Source organism: Dipodomys merriami, unplaced genomic scaffold, assembly GCF_024711535.1.
Source record: "Dipodomys merriami isolate MVZ:Mamm:240054 unplaced genomic scaffold, mDipMer1.0.p SCAF_63, whole genome shotgun sequence".
NCBI lineage: Eukaryota > Metazoa > Chordata > Mammalia > Rodentia > Heteromyidae > Dipodomys > Dipodomys merriami.
Genome location: NW_027206213.1, coordinates 7,348,706 through 7,369,494, shown reverse-complemented (window position 1 = coordinate 7,369,494; position 20,789 = coordinate 7,348,706). Strand labels below are relative to the sequence as shown.

The window sequence follows — 20,789 nt, the reverse complement described above, 5'->3', positions numbered from 1 at the left end:
TCAAGGACAGGCCCAGGCCCTGAGTTCAAGCTCCAAGGTCAGACCCAAAACTTAAATAAAATACAAACATACATGATAATATACACAGGGTATTATGCATATACACACAGACTGACTACAAAATGTCATACTTAAGGAAGGAGTCCAATTGTGAAACTCCTCTGAACAATTAATGAATTCTCGTAACAAAATATATACCATGAAGCAGAAACATGGTGAAGAACAATGGGGGGGGGTACACAAAGGAGGAAGGGTAAGCAAATGCAGTCATTAGTCATTATATTCAATGTACACTATGTAAAAAATGAACTATGTAAATTGAATGTAAAGATGGGAAGGGGGGAAAATGAGAGAGAATAATGGAAGGGGTGACATTGATCAAGATGTCCTGTACTTATAACTTGACTTATGAAATTGAAACTTTATTGTACAACTACTTAGTTTAAAAAAAAAAAGCTCCAAACATCTCTGAACATAAGGGTGAAACATGGGGCAAAAAACAGGACTCAGTGAGAATATATTTTGATGTCCAACAACCAGATTAACATTTCTCATGGCCAAACACTAAAGGATGTATACCTTAGAGAATACAAATATTCTAAGAGAAAAGCCAGTTTATCCTCACATACAAAGTAGACCAACATTGAGAGATGTTCTACCCACAGAGAACAGCCAATCCACTTTTTAGTTGCTCTCCCTGTCTTTCCTTCCAGCTCCTTCCCTTTCTCCCCCTTCCTATGTCTCCTCCCTTCCCTTTTTCTCATATACCCCTACTGGGGCTAGAACTCAAGACCTGGGCACTGACATTTAGCTTTTAACTCAAGGCTAGAGCTCTACCACTTGAGCCACAGCTCCACTTTCCGTGTGCGTGTGTGTGTGCGTGTGTGTGTGCGTGTGTGTGTGTGTGTGTTTTTAGCTTTTAACTCAAGGCTAGAGCTCTACCACTTGAGCCACAGCTCCACTTTCCAGCTGTGTGTGTGTGTGTGTGTGTGTGTGTGTGTGTGTGTGTGTGTGTGTGTGTGTGTGTGTGTGTGTGTGTGTGTGTGTGTGTGTGTGTGTGTGTGTGTGTGTGTGTGTGTGTGTGTGTGTGTGTGTGTGTGTGTGTGTGTGTGTGTGTGTGTGTGTGTGTGTGTGAGACAAGAGAGACAGAGACAGAGAGGAGTCTCAGACTTTCCTCCTTGAGCTAGCTTCTTTTTTTTTTTTTTTTTGGTCCGGTTGTGGGGCCTGAACTCTGGGCCTGAGCACTGTCCCTCAGCTCTTCAGCTCAAGGCCAGTGCTCTACCACTTGAGCCACAGCGCCACTTCCGGCTTTTTTCTTTTTGCTTATGTGGTGCTGAGGAATCGAACCCAGGGCCTCAGGCATGCAAGGCAAGCGCTCTACCACTGAGCCAACTTCCCAGCCCCTTGAGCTAGCTTCTAAACAAAGATCCTTAGATCTCAGCCTCCTGAGTAACTAGGATTAAAGGTATAAGCCACCAGTAGCACCCAGCTTAATGGTTCACTCAACCATAAAAGAATAGCCGAAGATAACAAGAATTTTCAAAAAACCTGCTCTACAAAGACAGATAAAAACAACAGCAAAATGATTGGTAGAACTGAATTCATAAAATGCAAAAAAGGGAAAAAAGGTCTTAAATCCAACTTATGCTGAGTAGACAAGAATGAAATGATAATGAAAACAAATATGGATTACAAAATACAATCCTGTCAGAGCAAGACTTATAGCAAAGTAATAATAACAGTTCCTAAAAGACAAAACAGAAAGGAAGTGGTGCTGTGGCTCAAGCAGTACAAGTACTCGCCTTGAGCTGAAGAGCACAGGTAAAGTGCCCAGGCCTAGAGTTCAAGCCCCATGACTGACAAAAAAAAGGAAAAAAAAAAAAAAAAAAAGCAACAGAAAGTATAAAGTGAGAAAATTACCAAATAAAAATGTTCAGTCAGGCACTGGTGGCTCATACCTGTAATCCTGGCTACTCAGGAGGCTGAGATCTAAGGATCATGGTTCAAAGCCAGCCCAGACAGGAAAGTCCAAGAGACTCTTATCTCCAATAAACCAACAGAAAACCGGAAGTGGCTCTGTGGCTCAAGCAGTAGAGCCCTAGCCTTGAGCTGAAGAGCTGAGGAACAGTGCCCAGACCCAGAGTTCAAGCTCCATGACCGACAAAAACAAAACAGCCAATACTTCCACAAATCAGTATTAGTACCTACAATGCAATAGAGTGCTATACTTCACAGTGATGATAGAAAACCATTTTCCACATAAAATTCAGTATCCAAAAAAAAGCTTTTCATTCATGTGTAGAAAAAAAATTTAGCCCTATAAAGTATAAAAAGTACATTTTGCCTATGTATTTTTTCTTAGAAGTCTTTCTCACCAAGCACTGGTGACTCACACTTACAATCCGAACTACTCAGGAGGCTGATATCTTAGAATCTTAGCTGGAGGCCAACCTAGATAGACTGGAGATTCTTATCTTCAATTAGCCAGGAAAATGCCAGAAGTGGAGTTGTAACCCAAATGGTAGAGCACTGGATTTGGGTAAAAAAGCCAAGGAGAAGTACCAAATTGAGTTCAAGTTCCAGTACTAACTACCTGCTTGCCACAAAAAAAAGAAAAAAGGGGGAAAAAATGTTCTTAACAAGTATATGAATCAAAAAAACTGACAGGCGTCGGTGGCTCACGCCTCTAATCCTAGCAACTTAGCAGGCTGAGATCTGAAGATCGAGGTTCAAAGCCAGCCCAGGCAGGAGAGTCTGTGAGACTCTTATCTCCAATAGAAAACCCGAAGTGGCGCTGTGGCTCAAGCAGCAGAGCGCTTGCCTTGAGCTGAAGAGTGAGTGCAGGGACAGCACCCAAGCCCCACAACGGACCAAAAAAAAAAAAAAAAAAAGACTAAAAACTGGAATTACACTGTACATTCAATATACAAGAAAAGTAATTTTAAGATGAGATCAGAGGGGTAGGAAATTGGCTTAGGGGTAGAGTGCTAGTCTGGCACACATGAAGCCCCAGCTCAGTACCACATGAACAGAAAAAGCTGGAAGTGGTTCTGTGGCTCAAATGATAAGAGTGCTAGCCTTGAGCAAAGAAGCTCAGGGACAGGGCCCAGTCCCTGAAATTAAGCCCCAGGACAGGCAAAAATAAATAAATAAAATCAGAAAAGGAAATAAATGTTTAGCAATCCTTGAGAGCAATCAATACAGACTGAAGCAGGAAAAAAATGAAAAAACACGACATAAGTCTGTGGGAGAAAAATAACATCAAACTAAAAAGGGTTAGAGAGTTGGGGAAAAAATTAGTGATCCATACAAGGAAAATAATTCACATGAAGCTGAGCATCGGTGGCTCAAGTCTGTAATCCTAGCAACTCAAGAGGCTGAGATCTGAGAATCATGGCTCAAAGCCAGCCTGGGCAGGAACGTCTGTGAGACTCTTATCTCCAACAAACTACCAGAACAACAGTAAGTGGTGCTGTGTCAAGTGGTAGAGCGCTCGCCTTGAGATGAAGAGCTGAGGGACAGCACCCAGGCCCAGAGTTCAAGCCCCACAACTGACAAAAATTAATTAATTAATCATAGCTACTTTATCATTTACATTTTAACAGTATAGATTGCTTGTATTCACCAATATCATTCATACCCTTATACCAGACTTTACTGCCTTTATAGTTCTTACAACTATTACTTTCTAGCCTTATTAAAATTTTATTATCCACCTGAGGGCTTACATTTTAAAACATAAAGTTTGTTTTTTTTTTCTCAGTTGTGAAGCTTTAACTCTGGGCCTGGGCACTGTCCCTGAGCTCTTCAGCTCAAGGCTAGTGCTCTACCACTTGGGCCACAGCACCACTTTCGGTTTTCTGGTGGTTTACTGGGGATGAGAGTCTCACAAATTTTCCTGTTAGGGCTGGCTTTGAACTGTGATCCTCATATATCAACCTCCTGAGTAGCTAGGATTACAGGCATGAGCCACCAGCGCCAGGCTCCAAGTGACTTTTTTTTGAATGCAGTCACACCTGTAAACCTAGCTACTTGGGAGGCAGAGGTTGGAAGGCTCACAGTTCAAAGTAAAGTTTTTAAGACCCAAAGCTGGGCACAGTGGAATCCTAAAGCTACACGGAAGGACTGGAAGGATCACAGTGCCAGTCCAAGCCAACAATCCTTGAGGTTCCATCTCCAAAGAAAGAACTGGGACACATTGGCAAGTACTTGACATCAAAGCAATAATAGGAAGACTAAGAGGCAGATTGCCAGACAAAAAGGAGATCCTAAATCAAAAATGTCCTTGAGCCAGGTGCCAGTGGCTCACATCTGTAATCTTACTAAGAAGACTTAGAGGTGAGGACTGTGGTTTGAAGCCAGCCTAGGGAGGAAAATCTGTGATACTCTTATATCCAATTAATCAACAAAAAGGCAAAAGTGGATCTGTGTCTCAAGTGGTAGAGCATTAGCCTTGAGCATAAAAGCTCTGGGACAGGGCCTAGGACGGTAGCTCAGTGGTAGAGTAACTGCCTTGCAAGCATGAGGCCCTGAGTTTGATTCCCCAACACCACATAAGCAGAAAAAGCCAGAACAGGCCCACAACCGGCCAAAAAAATAGCTCAGAGGTAACACCCATAACACACACACACACACACACACACACACACACACACACACACACACACACACACACACACACACACACACACACACACACACACACACACACACACACACACACACACACACACACACACACACACACACACACACACACACACACACACACACACACACACACACACCTTGATGCCAAAATAAAACAAAACCTTATTTTTTGTATATGTGGAGCACATACCTAAACCTATTCAAAAGCAATTAGCTTCTAAACTCTGTTTTTAAAAGTAAGTTACTGGGGGCTGGGAAGGTGGCTCAGTGGTAGAGCGCTTGCCTTGCATGCTGAGGCCCTGGGTTCGATTCCTCAGCACCACATAAGCAAAAAGAAAAAAAGCTGGAAGTGGCGCTGTGGCTCAAGTGGTAAAGCACTAGCCTTGAGCTGAAGAGCTGAGGGACAGCGCCCAGGCCCAGAGTTCAGGCCCCACGACCGGACCCCCCCCCAAAAAAAAAAAAAAGAAAAAGAAAACCAGAAGTGGCGCTGTAGCTCAAGTGGTAGAGTGCTCGCCTGGAGCTGAAGAGGCGCTGTGGCTCAAGTGGTAGAGCACTAGCCTTGAGCTGAAAAGCTGAGAGACAGCCCCAGGCCCAGAGTTCAGGCCCCACGACCGGACCCCCCCCCCCAAAAAAAAGAAAAAGAAAAAGAAAACCAGAAGTGGCGCTGTAGCTCAAGTGGTAGAGTGCTCGCCTGGAGCTGAAGAGCTGAGGGACAGCATCCAGGCCCAGAGTTCAAGCCCCAGGAACAAAAAAAAAAAAGAGATGCTAAAACTGATGATATACCAGTGTATTTTCTTAGCATATAATAATAGTACAATGTTTTAAATGTACAATACTACATTATAGTCATTCTATAGGTATATACAGTATACCTTGACAAGCGCATTCATTCTGTTAGATTTCTTTTAACAACATACCAGTTTTAGATAATTAAAACCTACAAGCTTTTCTTAAACAATGTGTAATTTTACAGATGAAGGAAAAAATTCTTTTAAAAAGTATACTACTAGCCGGGCGCCTGTAATCCTAGCTCCTCAGGAGGCTGAGATCCCAGGATCTCGGTTCAAAGCCAGCCTGGGCAGGAAAGTCCGTGACACTCCTATCTCCAATAAAACCCCTAGAAAACTAGAAGTGGCACTGTGGCTCAAGCTGTAGAACGCTTGCCTTGAGCTAAAGAGCTGAGGGACAGCGCCCAAGCCCAGAGTTCAAGCCCCACCACTGACAAAAAAAAAAAAAAAGTACACTACTATAGAGCAACTGATATTTGAAATTAACTATTCTTGCTAAACTCTATGATTAGCTAGCCTGCTATAATGTGTACCTCAGGACATTCTCTTGTGCCACCATATTCAATATGTTCACTGATCATTGTACATAATACTGTGGGCAACAGTGGATAACATTCTTACTCATAAAAATTTTAGAAAGATTATTTAAATTGGATAGGCACTTAAGTGAAGATTCTTAGTGTGAGGATAAAGATGATTTTAAGTACAGATAAACATCCACTTAAAGCCAAAGGTATCTAATGCAACAATGCAACATCCAAGAAGAGAACTTGATGACAAACAAAGGCAATTCAAAATATAACTCATAAAGTTAATCTTCAAAATACAGAAAAATGCATACCTCTGTGTCCAGGAATTGATATAAGCAAAAATTTTGAGAGTATGTTCCTTCCTAAGCTGCAGTCCATCACCACCTTCTATATCTGATACTGAAATAAAGAAAAATAATTATGAATAATGCTAAACCAATGTTAAAGCCAATACAAAAACAAAAACCTCAATTTGCAATTTTTTTTGTGTTTTTTTTTGTGTGCCAGTCCTGGAGCTTGAACTCAGGCCTGGGCACTGTCCCTGATATTATTTTGCTCAGGGCTTGTGCTCTACCACTTAGACACAGCTCCATTTCTGGCTTTTTTGGTACTTAGTGAGAGGTAAGAATCTTAGGGACTTTCATGCCCTGACTGGCTTCATACCCTGATCTTCAGATCTCAGCCTTTCCTGTATACCTAGAATTTACAGGTATGAGTCACCAGTACCCATCACAAATACACTTAAGTCAATCAATCTTGTGTTACTGATGAATCTGAGTTTAAAAACAGATTCCTAACATTAGATGCATGAAGAAGGTAACATTTGCTGGTTTCTTATCTCAAATCCAAATCTACTCTTCTGTTTTATGCTTTGTGGTATAGGTGCTGGGACCTCTGAAAGCTATACTTTTATATCCAGCTGGCTTCCTGTTAAGATCTTCCTGATGCCTATGAGACGCTAGAACTAAAGGAGAGAAAGAGAGCTTGTAGCTTGAGATACAGAAAAACAACAATAGCACTGGTTCCATCTGCAAAGTTTCTCTTAGAATTCAAACAACCAGTCTTGAGGTCCCTCTACCAGCAGTACCAGTGGTAGCTCAGCAGCATCCCTTCCTTAAACCCTAGATCTCTCCACAAGGCCTCCCTTAAATTATTAGATTCTGACAACCCAATTTTAATGTCTATTTTCCCCTTCATAGGGAAAATAAGTTGTTTCCTAAAGACGCCAGTTTGGTCAAGGTTGCTTCTTTCTCTTAAAAATCCAGTATCCCACCGGGCGCTGGTGGCTCACGCCTGTAATCCTAGCTACTGAAGAGGCTGAGATCTGAGGATCACGGTTCAAAGCCACTCCAGACTCCTATCTCCAATAAACCACTAGAAAACCGGAAGTGGCACTGCGGTAGAGTGCTCTCACCTTGAGCTGAAGAGCTGAGGGATAGTGCCCAAGCCCAGAGTTCAAGCCCCATGACCAGCAAAAAAAAAAAAAAAAAAAACCCCAACATCCCACTATTAAACTCTCTCCTCAACTTTCTGACTGATCTCCACTGAATTTCAAAAACGGTATGTTTCACTATGAAAAGATCCTAAACTGGACACCGAAACTGTATTTTAAAAGTAGCTTGCTGGAAGCTGGGGTCTGGTAGCTCATACCTATAATCCTAGCTACTCAGCAGGCTGAGATCTGAGGATCATGCTTCAGAGCCAGCCCAGGCAGGAAAATCTATGAGACTATTATCTCCAATTAACCACCATGAAACCAGAAGTGGTGCTGTGACTCAAGTGGTAGAGTGCTCGCCTTGGGCTGAAGAGCTCAGGGACAGCACCCAGGCTCAGAGTTCAAGCCTCATGACCAAAAAAAAAAAAGTGGTTTGCTGGGGACAAGGCTAAATGGTAGAGCACTTGCATATTAGCATGTACAAGACTGTTCAATCCTTGATATTACAAAATAAAATCAAAAAGTGAATCTGGATGCCAGACACTGGTGGCTCTGTGAGTCTCAGAGCTGAGGGTCCCATTTGGAAACCAGCTCAGGCAGACAAATCCAAGACACTCTTCAAAAAACTAGCAAAATGCTTAAGTGGTATGGCTCAAGTGATACAGTGCCAAGGTTGAACAAAAGAGCCAAGTATGGTCATAAGGCCCTAAGTTCAAGCCCCACTATTGGCAAATAAATAGTACAGTTGGACTAATGTCCAACTAATATCTTCTAGTGTAAAATGTTATATTATACAAAAGATTGGGGACAGTAAGCCTTTTTTTTTTTTTTTTGCCAGTCCTGGGACTTGAACTCTTTCAATCTTTGGCAAGTTTCATTAAACTATTTTCCTGTGTACACATACTATACTTTGATCATATGCATGGGCCCCATCCAACTTCTTTCCCCTTCCCACTGGTTCTCTCCCCTCAAAAAAAAAAAAACCAGGCCCCTTTTTACATTCATGTGATACATGTGTGTATGTCTAGTCTGTGCATGAGAGAACAAGGAATATTTAAGTCTGGATTATTTAACAGTTTCATCCTTTTTCCTGAAAATAACATATTTCCATATTTTTTTTCAATTTTTTTATGGGACTTGGGTGTGAATTCAGTGTCTAGAGTAAGGGCTATACCAACTGCAGCCATATTTCCCAGGCCAATTTCATTCTTTTTAGCTGATTAATACTACATTGTATATATTCTATATTGTCTTTATCCATTCACCAGTTGATGGGCACAAACTGACTCCACAATTTGGCTACTGTGAATAGTGCTGAAATAAACATCAGTGTGCAGATAATATCTCTATTATATACTGACTTACAAGGTTACTTCCAATATAGGCCCAGGAGTGATAATGCCAAAATCATAAAGTAGTTCTATTTTTAGTTTTTGAGGATCCTTCATGCTAATTTCCACCTAAACACATTATTTACATTCCTACCAACAAACACTGTATAAGGGTTCCTTTATTACACACATCTTAACTAGCAGTTCTTGATCCTCTTTCTTTTTTGCTAGCCATTCTAAGTGGGGCAAGATATCTCAATTCATTTATTTGTATTTCCTTCACAACTAATGAAGTTGAACATTTCTTCATACTTTATTCGTTGCCAGTGCTGGAGTTTGAACTTAGGCCTTTGTGCAACTCTTTCTCTGCTTTTTCTCTCCTGGCCGGCACTCTACTGATTAAATCATGCATACACTTCAGGCTTTTTGGTGGGTGGCTAATTGCATACCAGTCTTCTGATCCATCTGTCCAGGTTGGCTTTGAACTTAAGACCATCAGAATTCAGCTTACTGAGTTGCCAGGACTACAGGCATGAGCCACTGGTGTCCAGCTCCAATTAAATAGCTGCATGTGAAACTGTGACAAGTGGTAGAGCACTAGTCTTGAGCAAAAAAGCTCAAGGACAACATCCAGGCCCTGAAGTTCAAGCCCCAAGATGACACATGCATGTGGACACAAATGTGCAAGTGAGCCGGGCGCTGGTGGCTCACGCCTGTAATCCTAGCTACTCAGGAGGCTGAGATCTGAGGATCGCAGTTCAAAGCCAGCCCGGGCAGGAGAGACCGTGAGACTCCTATCTCCAATAAACCACCAGAAAACCGGAAGTGGTGCTGTAGCTCAAGTGGTAGAGCGCTCGCCTTGAGCTGAAGAGCTGAGGGACAGCACCCAGGCCCAGAGTTCAAGTCCCACGACCGACCAAAAAAAAAAAAAAAAAAAATGTGCAAGTGCTCACACTCACACAAATGTTGCTTGTGTCTTCATCTTCAAGTGTTTTCCCTATGTTTTTCTGTAGCAGTTCCAAAGTCCCATGTCTTACAGAAACGTCTTTGAGAAATTTTCAATTGATTCTTGCATAAGATGAGAAATTGTGATCTAGTTTCATACTTATGCATGTAGATGTGCAGTTCTCCCAATACCATTTATTGAAGCCGGGCGCAGGTGGCTCATGCCTGTAATCCTAGCTACTCAGGAGGCTGAGATCTGAGGATCACGGTTCAAAGCCAGCTGGGGCAGAAAAGTCCATGAGACTCATCTCCAATTAACCACCAGAAAAATCAAAAGTGGCACTGTGGCTCAAGCGGTAGAGCGCTCGCCTTGAGCTGAAAAGCGCAGGGATAGTGCCCAAGCCCAGAATTCAAGCCCCACAACTGACCAAAAAAAAAAAAAATATATATATATATATATAAAGCTCTCTTTAATATGTATCACAAGCTTTGTCAAAGATTCTATGGTTGTAGTTATATAGGTTTATTTCTGGGCTTTCTAATCTACTCCATGGGTCTACACGTCTGTGTTAGTACTTTAGTACCAGCACCTTGGTAGTATAATTTGAGATAGATACTATGAAACCTCTAGCATTGGCTTTTTGCTCAGAATTGTTTTGGTTATTCATTTTTTCAGTGCTTCCAGACATATTTTAGGATAGGTTTTTCTATTTTTTGTGAATAATGTCATTGAGATTTTGATATTGATTGCTTTGGGTCTATTGATCACTTTCATGGTATAATCATTTAACAATACTCAATACTAAGGACTTCTGATGAACATGGTTGGTCTTTTTTTTGGGGGGGTGAGGGTCCAGTCATGGGCCTAAACTCTGGGCCTGGGCGCTGTCCCTCAGCTCTTCAGCTCAAGGCTAGTGCTCTACCACTTGAGCCACAGAGCCACTTCTGGATATTTTTTTTTCTGCTGAGGAATCAAACCCAGGGCCTCATGTATGCAAGGCAAGCGCTCTACCACTGAGCCACCTTCCCAGCCCCACATAGTTGGTCTTATGATCTAGTATCTTCTTAATTTCTTTCTTTGGCATTTAAGACTTTTCTTGCGGTCTTTCAAGTCCTTTAATTTATTCCTAGGTTGTTTTGGTGTTTCGTTTTGTTTTTGGTGTGCCTGTTCTAGGGCTTGAACTCGGCCTGGGCACTGTCCCTGAGCTTTTGTGCTCAAGGCTAGTGCTCTACCACTTGAGCCACAGCTATACTTTTAGCTGTTAATAGGAGGTAAGAATCTCAAGGACTTTCCTGCCTAGAACCACAATCCTCAGATTTCAGCCTTCTCAAATATGAGCCATTGGCACCCAACCCTATCATTTTAAAAAAGCTATCGTGAATAGAATTTATTCTTTCTCAGCAAGTTCATTACAGAAAGCTATTGACTTTTATATGTTTAACTAGGTTTTTGTGCTTTGTGCTGGTCCTGAAGCTTGAATTCAAAGCCTGGGAGCTGTTCCTAAGCTTTTTTGCTCAAGGCTAACACTCTTACTATTTGAGCCACAACTTCACTTCCAACTTTTTGGAAGTTAATTGGATATGAGTTTCATGGATTTTGGCTGGGAAGGTGGCTCAGTGGTAGGGTGCTTGCCTTCAATGCATGAGGCCCTGGGTTCGATTTCTCAGTACCATATAAGCAGAAAAAGCCAAAGCGGCATTGTGGCTCAAGTGAGCTGAACAGCATCCAGGCCCAGAGTTCAGGCCTCACGAGGGACAAAAAAAAAATTCATGGACTTTCTTACCTGGGCTGGCTTCCAACTGTGATCCTCAAATCTCCGCCTCCTGAGTTGCTAGGATTACGGGCTTGAGTCACTAGCACCCAACACTGTTCAGCCTGCATCTGCTACTTTGCTGTAATTTCTACCAGGTCGAATAGATTTTTTTTTGTTTTCTTTGGGGGCCAGTTATGAAGCTTAAGGTCAGAGTCTCACACACTCACTTACTCACTTATTAAGGCTGGCACTCTACCACAAAACCACACCTGTACTCCCAGCTTTTCGCTTATCAGTTGGAGGTAAAAGTCTCAGAGACTTTCTGCCTTGCTGGCTTGGAACTGCAATCTTCAGATCTCAGCTTTTTGAATAGCTAGAGATACTAACTTGAGCTAACCCTATCTGCATATCCAAGAGTTTGTTGGGGGCTGTTTTGGTTTTTTTTTTTTTTTTTTTTTTTGGTTGTAGGGCTTTAACTCTGGGCTTGGGTACTGTCCTTGAGCTCTTCAGCTCAAAACTAATGCTCAATCACTTTGAGCCATAACACCACTTCCGGTTTTCTTGGTTAATTGGAGATAAAAGTCTCAAGGACTTTCCTGCCCTGGCTGGCTTTGCACTGTGATCCTCAGATTTCAGCCTCCTGAGAAGCTAGGATTACAGGCATGAGATAACAGTGCCCGACTTATCCAAGGGTTTTAAATGGAGTCTTTTAATATCTGCAAAGAGTAATGGTTTGTCTTCTTCCTTTTCTTATATTTATAATTATTGCAATACAAAGGAATTTCAACCTAGCATGTCAGTTTATATGTACAATGTATCTGTGTGAATCTGAGTGTGTGTGTGTGTGTGTGTGCGCGCCTGCGCGTGCGTGCGCGAGCTGGCACTCTATCACTTGAGCCACAGACTCTACTTTTGACTTTTTTTGTGGCTAACTGGAGGAAAAACTCTCATGGACTTTCTACCTGGGCTAGACAAGAACTGTGATTCTCAGATCTCCTGAGTAGCTAGGATTACAGGAATGGTCCACAAGTACCTAGCTAGTACAGGAATGATCCACAAGTACCTAGCTAGTAACAATGAATCTTGATCAATGTCACCCCTTCCATCTTTCTCCCCCATCCTGCCCAGCTCCAGGATGTTTTCCTTCGAAACAGTTTTGAACTATGGGGCTCAAATTGGCCACCACCCCACAAACCTCCTGAATCAGACTCCCAAATGCTGAGATTACCAATGTGTATCACCATTTCTGGCCAGCAAACATTTCAGTTATGGCCAGAAAGTTATGTATTTTAGGTTTCACAAGCATACAGTCTCTTATAACTATTCTAGTCTGCTGTAATATCTAGAAAGCAAACATAGTCAACACACACAAATGAGCATGTCTATATTACAAAATTAAGCAGCTGGTTAGTTTAGCTGAGAAACCATAGTTTATCAATTTTATGCTACAGTAAAACAACAATAACAAGAAAGTACATAATTCTGTATTTAAATCTTTACTGTGCATAGAAATAATTATTTCCTGAACACCAGATCACACCAGTAATTCTAACTGAAACTAGAAGTAGAGGTGTGGCTCAGTGGTAGAGGACCAGTCTTGAGCAAAAAAGTCAAGTGAGAGCATGAAATACTGAATTCAAACACACGCAAACATGTACACACACACACACACGTGTGTGCGCGTGCACATACAACAGTCATTTATGCATTTACTATTATCTACTGCATACTTTGTACTTAGTAGTACATATATGATAATAAATGAAAAGGCAACAGTCTCTACCTCACAGAACTTAAGTACAATAAAAATGGACAAAAAGAGATAAATAAATATAAAATACGTACACTGTGCCAAGAAAAAATGAAAATAATATAGGATAAACCACTACCACATAATGGTGACTCAGGAAGACTTGAAAGAATATTCTAAGCAAATATGGAAAGGTTAAGAAGTCACACATAAGGACCTGTTATATACCTAGCTACTCAGAAGGCTGAGATCTGAATATCACAATTCAAAGACAGATCTCAGCCTCCTGAGTAGCTAGGATTACAGGTGTGAGCCACCTGCACCCGGCTTCAATAAATGGTATTGGGAGAACTGCACATCTACATGCATAAGTATGAAACTAGATCACAATTTCTCATCTTATGCAAGAATCAATTGAAAATTTCTCAAAGACGTTTCTGTAAGACATGGGACTTTGGAACTGCTACAGAAAAACATAGGGAAAACACTTGAAGATGAAGACACAAGCAACATTTGTGTGAGTGTGAGCACTTGCACATTAGTGTCCACATGCATGTGTCATCTTGGCAACGAATAAAGTATGAAGAAATGTTCAACTTCATTAGTTGTGAAGGAAATACAAATAAATGAATTGAGATATCTTGTCCCACTTAGAATGGCTAGCAACAAAGCAAGAGGATCAAGAACTGCTAGTTAAGATGTGTGTAATAAAGGAACCCTTATACAGTGTTTGTTGGTAGGAATGTAAATAATGTGTTTAGGTGGAAATTAGCATGAAGGATCCTCAAAAACTAAAAATAGAACTACTTTATGATTTTGGCATTATCACTTCTGGGCATATATTAGAAGTAACCTTGTATGTCATCTTGGGGCTTGAACCTGAGGGCCTGGATGTTGTCCTTGAGCTTTTTTGCTCAAGACTAGTGCTCTACCACTTGTCACAGTTACACTTGCAGCTATTTAATTGGAGCTGGACACCAGTGGCTCATGCCTGTAGTCCTGGCAACTCAGTAAGCTGAATTCTGATGGTCTTAAGTTCAAAGCCAACCTGGACAGATGGATCAGAAGACTAGTATGCAATTAGCCACCCACCAAAAAGCCTGAAGTGTATGCATGATTTAATCAGTAGAGTGCCGGCCAGGAGAGAAAAAGACAGCCCAGGCAGTAAAGTCCATGAGATTCCAATAAACTACCAAGAAACCTGAAGTGGAGCTGTGGCTCAAGTGGTAGAGTGCTAGCCTTGAGCAAAAAGGAGTTCAGGAACAGTACCCAGACTCCATCACCATCACCATCACCATCCTCCTCCTCCTCATCATCATAATACAGGAAATTTCCAACAATGTTACATGGAACAAGCTAAATATTACATGGGTAAGGGAGGAGGATTTTTTTTCTTCCTTTGACAGTACTGGAGTTTGAACTCAGGTCTTTGTGCTTATTGCAGATGTGCTACTTTGTGTATATAACATATATGTATTAAGTATATCATATATATCTATATGTGCATATCATATATGTATATCATATATACATGCCATTATATGTGTGTGTGTGTGTGTGTGTGTGTGTGTGTGTGTGTGTGTGTGTGTATGAATTGAGTTGGGGTGAGGATCTAGTATTAGGATCTAGTAGCAGGGAATCTACCTAGCAAGACACAAGTCCTGAAATTCAAACAAAAAAGGCACTCACTGGTGGCTCATGCCTGTAATAATAGCTACTCAGGAAGTTGAGATCTGAGGATCAATCTTGGAACATACCAGCCCAAACAGAAAGTCTGTGAGACTCTTCTGTGGCTCAAGTGGTAGAGCACTAACCTTGATAAAAAGCAGCTCAGAGGTAACACATAGATCCTGTGTTCAAACCCCAGGACCAGTACCACAAAAAAAAAAAAAAACCACAGAAAAAAATCCATAAAGAATACACACCACAAAAACAATCAGTATTTCAAATTTCAAGAATCAATCCAACCTGTAAACTAATGTATACAAAAAATGCTTTATAACTAATGTATAATGGGCTAAGCATGTACCTTCATGACAATATGCTTTACATATCTGAGGCCATGATTCAAGCACCACCACCAAAGGAAAAAAAAAAAGACCTATATTCTCATAGCATTTAAAGAACTCAAAAAATGTATAGTTTCCTAAGTTCAAATTCTAATACAGTCACTAAAAATCAAATGCTCACGGGCGCCAGTGGCTCATGTCTGTAATCCTAGCTATTCAAGAGGCTAAGATCTAAGGATCACAGTTCAAAGCCAGCCCAGGCAGCAAAATCTGTGAGACTGTTATCTCCAATTAAGCACAAGAAAACCAGAAGGGGCACTACATGGTTCCAGTGGTAGAGCACTAGACTTGAGGAAAAAGATCTCAGGGACAGTGCCCAGATGCTCCACAACCCATACACATACATACATACATATACATACATGCATACATACATACATACACAGACACACAATATTAAGTGCTCTTAGCTGGGCACTAGTGGTCAGGCCTGTAACCCTAAGACGTTGCACATGCTAGACAAGCATTCTACCAGAGCTACAATTCCTAGCCCACATAAATGGCTTAATAGGTTGATGTACATTTAAAGCCATTTTTACTCTCAGGAAATTTTACCTTACAAGTCAACTAATTAACCTCAACCTAACACTAAAATATTCATTTCAAAGCATATATAGAAGACTGGAGGTTTGTCTCAAATGGTACAGCAAAATCTGTGAGTAGAAAAAAGAGCAAGAAGTCGGGCGCCGGTGGCTCACGCCTGTAATCCTAGCTACTCAACAGGCTGAGAGCTGAGGATCACAGTTCAAAGCCAGCCAGAGCAGGAAAGTCCAATTAACTACCAGAAAACCAGAAGTGGTGCTGTGGCTCAAGTGGTAGAGAGCTTGCCTTGAGCTGAAGAGCTGAGGGACAGTGCCCACGCCCAGAGTTCAAGCCCCACAACCAACCAAAAAAAAAAACAAGAGCACTTACTTAGGAGGCTGAGATCTAAGGCTCACCATTCAACACCAGTTCACGCAGGTAAGTTCACAAAACTCTTCTCTCCAATTAACCACCAAAAAGCTGTAAGTGGTCATATGGGTCAAATGGTAGATAGAACACCAGCCTTGAGCAAAAAACTAAGGGAAATACCAGGGAGCGAGCATACACATGCATACACACACACACACATACAGAGCCTGGTCTACATGCTGATCTGCTGCTTTAAAAAAAATTAATGTGTGTTAATTTTACTTGTTCTCTTGGTTAATCAAACAGTGGGAGATGAATTGTAAGCACGTTATTCTGGGAACTGGAACTCAGGACTTACGCACTGCTGCCCCTTAGCTTTGTCGCTAAAGGCTGACACTCTACCTCTTGAGCCACAACTCCATTTCTGGCTTTTTGCTGGTTAAATGGAGGAAAGAATCTCAGAAGCTTTTCTGCCCGAAATGGCTTCAGTGATACTCAGATCTCAATCTCCTCACTAGCTAAGATTATAGGCATAAGCCACAGGAACCTCGTTTAATTCTAATTAAGACTGAATCTTAGGCTGGGAAGGCGGCTCAGTGGTAGAGTGTTTGCCTTGCATGCATGAGGCCCTGGGTTCAATTCCTAAGCACCACATAAGCAGAAAAAGCTGGAAGTGGCACTGTGGCACTGTGGCTCAAGTGGTAAGAGTGCTAGCCTTGAGCTGAAGAGCTAAGGGACAGCGCCCAGGCCCAGAGTTCAGGCCTGTGACTGACAAAAAAAAAAAAAAAAAAAAAGACTGAACCTTTGTACAGGGGAGGAAAAGGATAGACAACCAATAATGATTGAGTGAGATTACAAGAAATATACATAACCTACTTGAACACAACAGGTTTTTTTTATCAACCTAAAACTATCATGTTCATTCTCATGCTGCATCCATCACAGCCATAAATACTTTTTTTTTTTTTTGAGGGGGGTCCAGTTGTGGGTCCTGAACTCTGGGCCTGGGCGCTGTCCCTCAGCTCTTCAGCTAAAGGCTAGTGCTCTACCACTTGAGCCACAGCGCCACTTCCAGCTTTTTTTTCTTTTTGCTTATGTGGTGCTAAGGAATCGAACCCAGGGCCTCATGCATGTAAGGCAAGCACTCTACCACTGAGCCACCTTCCCAGCCCCACAGCCATAAACATTAGTATGGTAAGATACAGTAATACCTTCTGCTCTCAAGAGAAAGAATTTTATGTTTGGACTAGGTGCTGGTGGTTTCCACCTACAATCCTTACTAAAAGAGACTGAGATATGAGGATCTTGATCCAAAGCCAAGGCAGTAAAGACCATGGGACTTTCATCTCCAATAAACTACTCAAAAAAATCCAGAAGTGGCAAAGTGGCTCAAGTGGCAGAGTATTAGCCTTAAGCAAAAAGAAACTTGAGCATAAAGAAACTCAGGGACAAAGAGCAGACTGAGTTCAAGCCCCAGGGACGGACACACACAGGGAAACACACACACAAATAATCTTATGTAAGGGTACAGACACAGCACAGAGGAAAAAATGAGAATAACTTTAAAACTACAAAGATTTTTTAAAAATTAATTGGTAAATATCCTGGTGTAAATTTCATTCAAAATTTGTGATTTTTTTTTAAAGAAAAAAAACAAAGTATCTCTAGTAGGATACTAGTTGTTTAGGAAGCAATTTTTTTTTTGGGGGGTGGGGCCTGAACTCTGGACCTGGACACTGTCCCTTAGCTCCTTAGCTCAAGGCTAGCGCTCTACCACTTGAGCCACAGTGCCACTTCCAGCTTTTTTTCTTTTTGCTTATGTGGTGCTAAGGAATCGAACCCAGGGCCTCAGGCATGCAAGGCAAGAGCTCTACCACTGAGCCACCTTCCCAGCCCCTAGGAAGCAAATTTTTAAACATTTAGCAGCTAAGTATTTTAGACACCATTGTCTAATACCACTGTTCCAGGAATTTCCCAGACAACATTGACTAGTAGCTTAATGATCTATATGCCATCTTTTTTTAAAAGAATTGAAACTTTAGTTTCTTTACATATTATGGCTACAATTTTCCTACTTAAATTTAAAATAACTTTAAAATCACCAAAAATTTAATTATTTTCCTTATATTAAACAACAAAGCTATCCCAAGTCAAAATCACACAACTTAACATCTAAGATACATATGTCTTTAATAAGGACCTATGTTTACCATATCCTAAACCATCTATACCAAAAATTATCTCAAAATACCAATAATCTTAAAATTCTAGAAAAAATTAAGATACAGGGGTTGGGAAGGTGGCTCAGTGGTAGAGTGCTTGCCTTGCATGCCTGAGGCCCTGGGTTCGATTCCTCAGCACCACATAAGCAAAAAGAAAAAAGCCAGAAGTGGTGCTGTGGCTCAAATGGTAGAGCTCTAGCCTTGAGCTGAGGGACAGCGCCCAGGCCCAGAGTTCAGGAGCCACGACCGGACCCCCCCCCCAAAAAAAAAAGAAAAAGGAAAAATTAAGATACAAATACTGGAAATTATGGGTTGAATATGTGCAACTGTCTACTTGTACCTGTAATGAAGTATATGTACGCCTGAAAGTAAATTAGGGCAGGGTCGTAGTGGCTCAAACCTGTAATTCCCGCTACTTAGGAGGCTGAGATCTAAGGACTCTGGATAGGAGGCAGAAAAAGTCTGTGACACTCTTATCTCCAATTACGCAGCAAAAAGCCAGAATTGGAAGTGTGGCTGAAAGAGTAGAGCCCCAACCTTAAGGGAAAAAGCTAAGCGATAGTGTGAGGCCCTGAGTTCAAACCCAGTATCTGAACAAATAATAAAAAGTAAATTAGAACCCTTCCTCTATTACTTTTAGACATTAAAGTAAAACTATAACGTAAAAGCCAAACAGGACTACACATTTTATAAATCAGTTGAGTATTCGAAAACAGGTTGCTCGGAAGTTGGTCCAAATTTCACACACAAGTTCAAAACCCACATAAACTTCGTAAATGAGAATTATGTCATCAAGTTTTTGCCAATTATCTTCTCATCTAGTTCACCTCTTCCAGCCTAGTCCTTTGGGCCTAGTCAACTTCCAATACAATTCGTTTCTGTAGGCAGAAATACCATCTTGTAAAGGCCAAGAATAAAAATCAGTAAAATATGGCCAGAAAAGATCAGCATATGCTCAATAATAAAAAGTACAAGGCCTTTTATTCCAGGAGACCGGCCATGAACTACGCCAGGAGAATATCTGATCCACAGCTCTCCTTCAACAGAATTTGCCATTAAAACGACGCACGTTCCGCCAAGAAATTTCATTATCTATTTTTTTTTTAATAAAGGTGGGAAGGTTTCAATCATCGCTATCCCGGTTCATTTTCAGCTATTTAAGGACTGGCAGATGGGTTTCATACACCCACACACCCTCAAGGGAGGGAAAAGCCACCACCCTCTTCCCAAGGAGTTTAATGAAAATGAGCAGGTAAAAAAAAAAAAAAAAGGCCTCGGCTGCACGCTGGAAATCAAAGAGGGCGGCCAGACCGCTCCGGCCTCGGAGCACAGCCCGGTCCTGCGACGCTACCTTCCCGACAGGGCAGTGGGGGCGAAGAGCTCGTTAGTGCCGACGTTAATTGACACCTGTAATGAGGAAACTTTCCGAGAGCTCCTAGGCCCGGCCGGGCCCGAGCTCCGCGGCGGCCGCCACTCGGGCGCCCAGGTAACCAGGCCGGCCTGGGCCTCAGGCGCCGCGACGGCCGCACCATCACGCACCTTCCCGAGGCGCTAGGCCAGCACGCCGCCGCCCGCCGCGATCGTCGCCTCCCGCAGGCCTCAGCAGCCTGGGAAGGCCAGAACGCGGCGCGGGGACCCCAAACCGGGCCCCCCAACAGGCCGCCACCCCGGCTACTTACTTTCATTTAACACCTCCACCAGGTCTGCGCAGTTCTCACACATCGTTCGGCCGCCGCCCCCCCCTCCCCCGCTTAGGTTCGCACTGACTGAGCCCGGCCGGCGGGGGGGAGGGGAGAGAGGCGGAGGAGGGGGCCGGCCGGCCGGCGGGGCGGGGAGGCGACGAGGGCGGGCGGCGGCGGGGACGGGGCGGGGAGCCGGAGGATGGGGGGGGAGGGGGGCCGGCGGTCCCCGGAGCGGGCGGGGGAGCGGAGGGGGGCGAGGGGTGGTGCGCAGGCCGGAGGGGCGCGGAGGCGCCGGCGGCGAGGAAGGGGGGGAGGGAAGGACGGGGGAGGGGAGAGGAAGGGGGCGGGTGGGAGAGAAGCAGCAGAGTCACTTCACCACCGACCAGACGCCGCGGCCACCGCCGCTGCCGCCGCCATTTTAATACAGCGCTCGGGCTGCGCTCGGCTCTTTCCGCCCAGGCTAGGGAGCCGACGCGAGGCGCCTCGCGCTCTCATTCCCCCTCCCCCTCTCTCCTCTCTCTCGCTCGCTGTCTCTCCCTGGCTCGCTCGCTCGCTCCCTCTCTCCCTCTCCTCTCTGGCTCTCTCTCTCTCTCCTCCCGCCCTCCCACCGCTCGCTGCGCACACACGCCGTACGCCGTACGCCGCGCACCCCGCCGAGGCCGGCCCGCCGCCCTCCCTTTCCTCTTCCGTCCGGCCTCCCCGCCCTCGGTCCACCCCCTCTGCGTGCTCGCCCTCCCCACCC

At 43.1% G+C, this 20,789-nt stretch overlaps 1 protein-coding gene across 3 annotated transcripts in view; it reads right to left on the bottom strand.

Annotated features, from left to right (window-relative positions):
- Positions 1–20,206, bottom strand: part of LOC138815268 (ubiquitin carboxyl-terminal hydrolase 34) — a 204,784-nt gene extending 184,578 nt beyond the window's left edge. The window contains exons 1-2 of one of the 3 annotated variants that reach the window (XM_070004564.1): positions 20,045–20,206; positions 6,280–6,367 (exon numbers count right to left, since the gene is read on the bottom strand). In XM_070004564.1, coding sequence (XP_069860665.1) covers positions 6,280–6,367; positions 20,045–20,087 — 131 coding nt within the window. In that variant the 5' untranslated portion in view covers positions 20,088–20,206. Of the gene's footprint in view, positions 1–6,279; positions 6,368–20,044 lie in introns of those variants that run through there. The other 2 variants (XM_070004565.1, XM_070004566.1) reach the window with 2 other exon arrangements.
- Between the last annotated feature and the right edge of the window lie 583 nt (positions 20,207–20,789).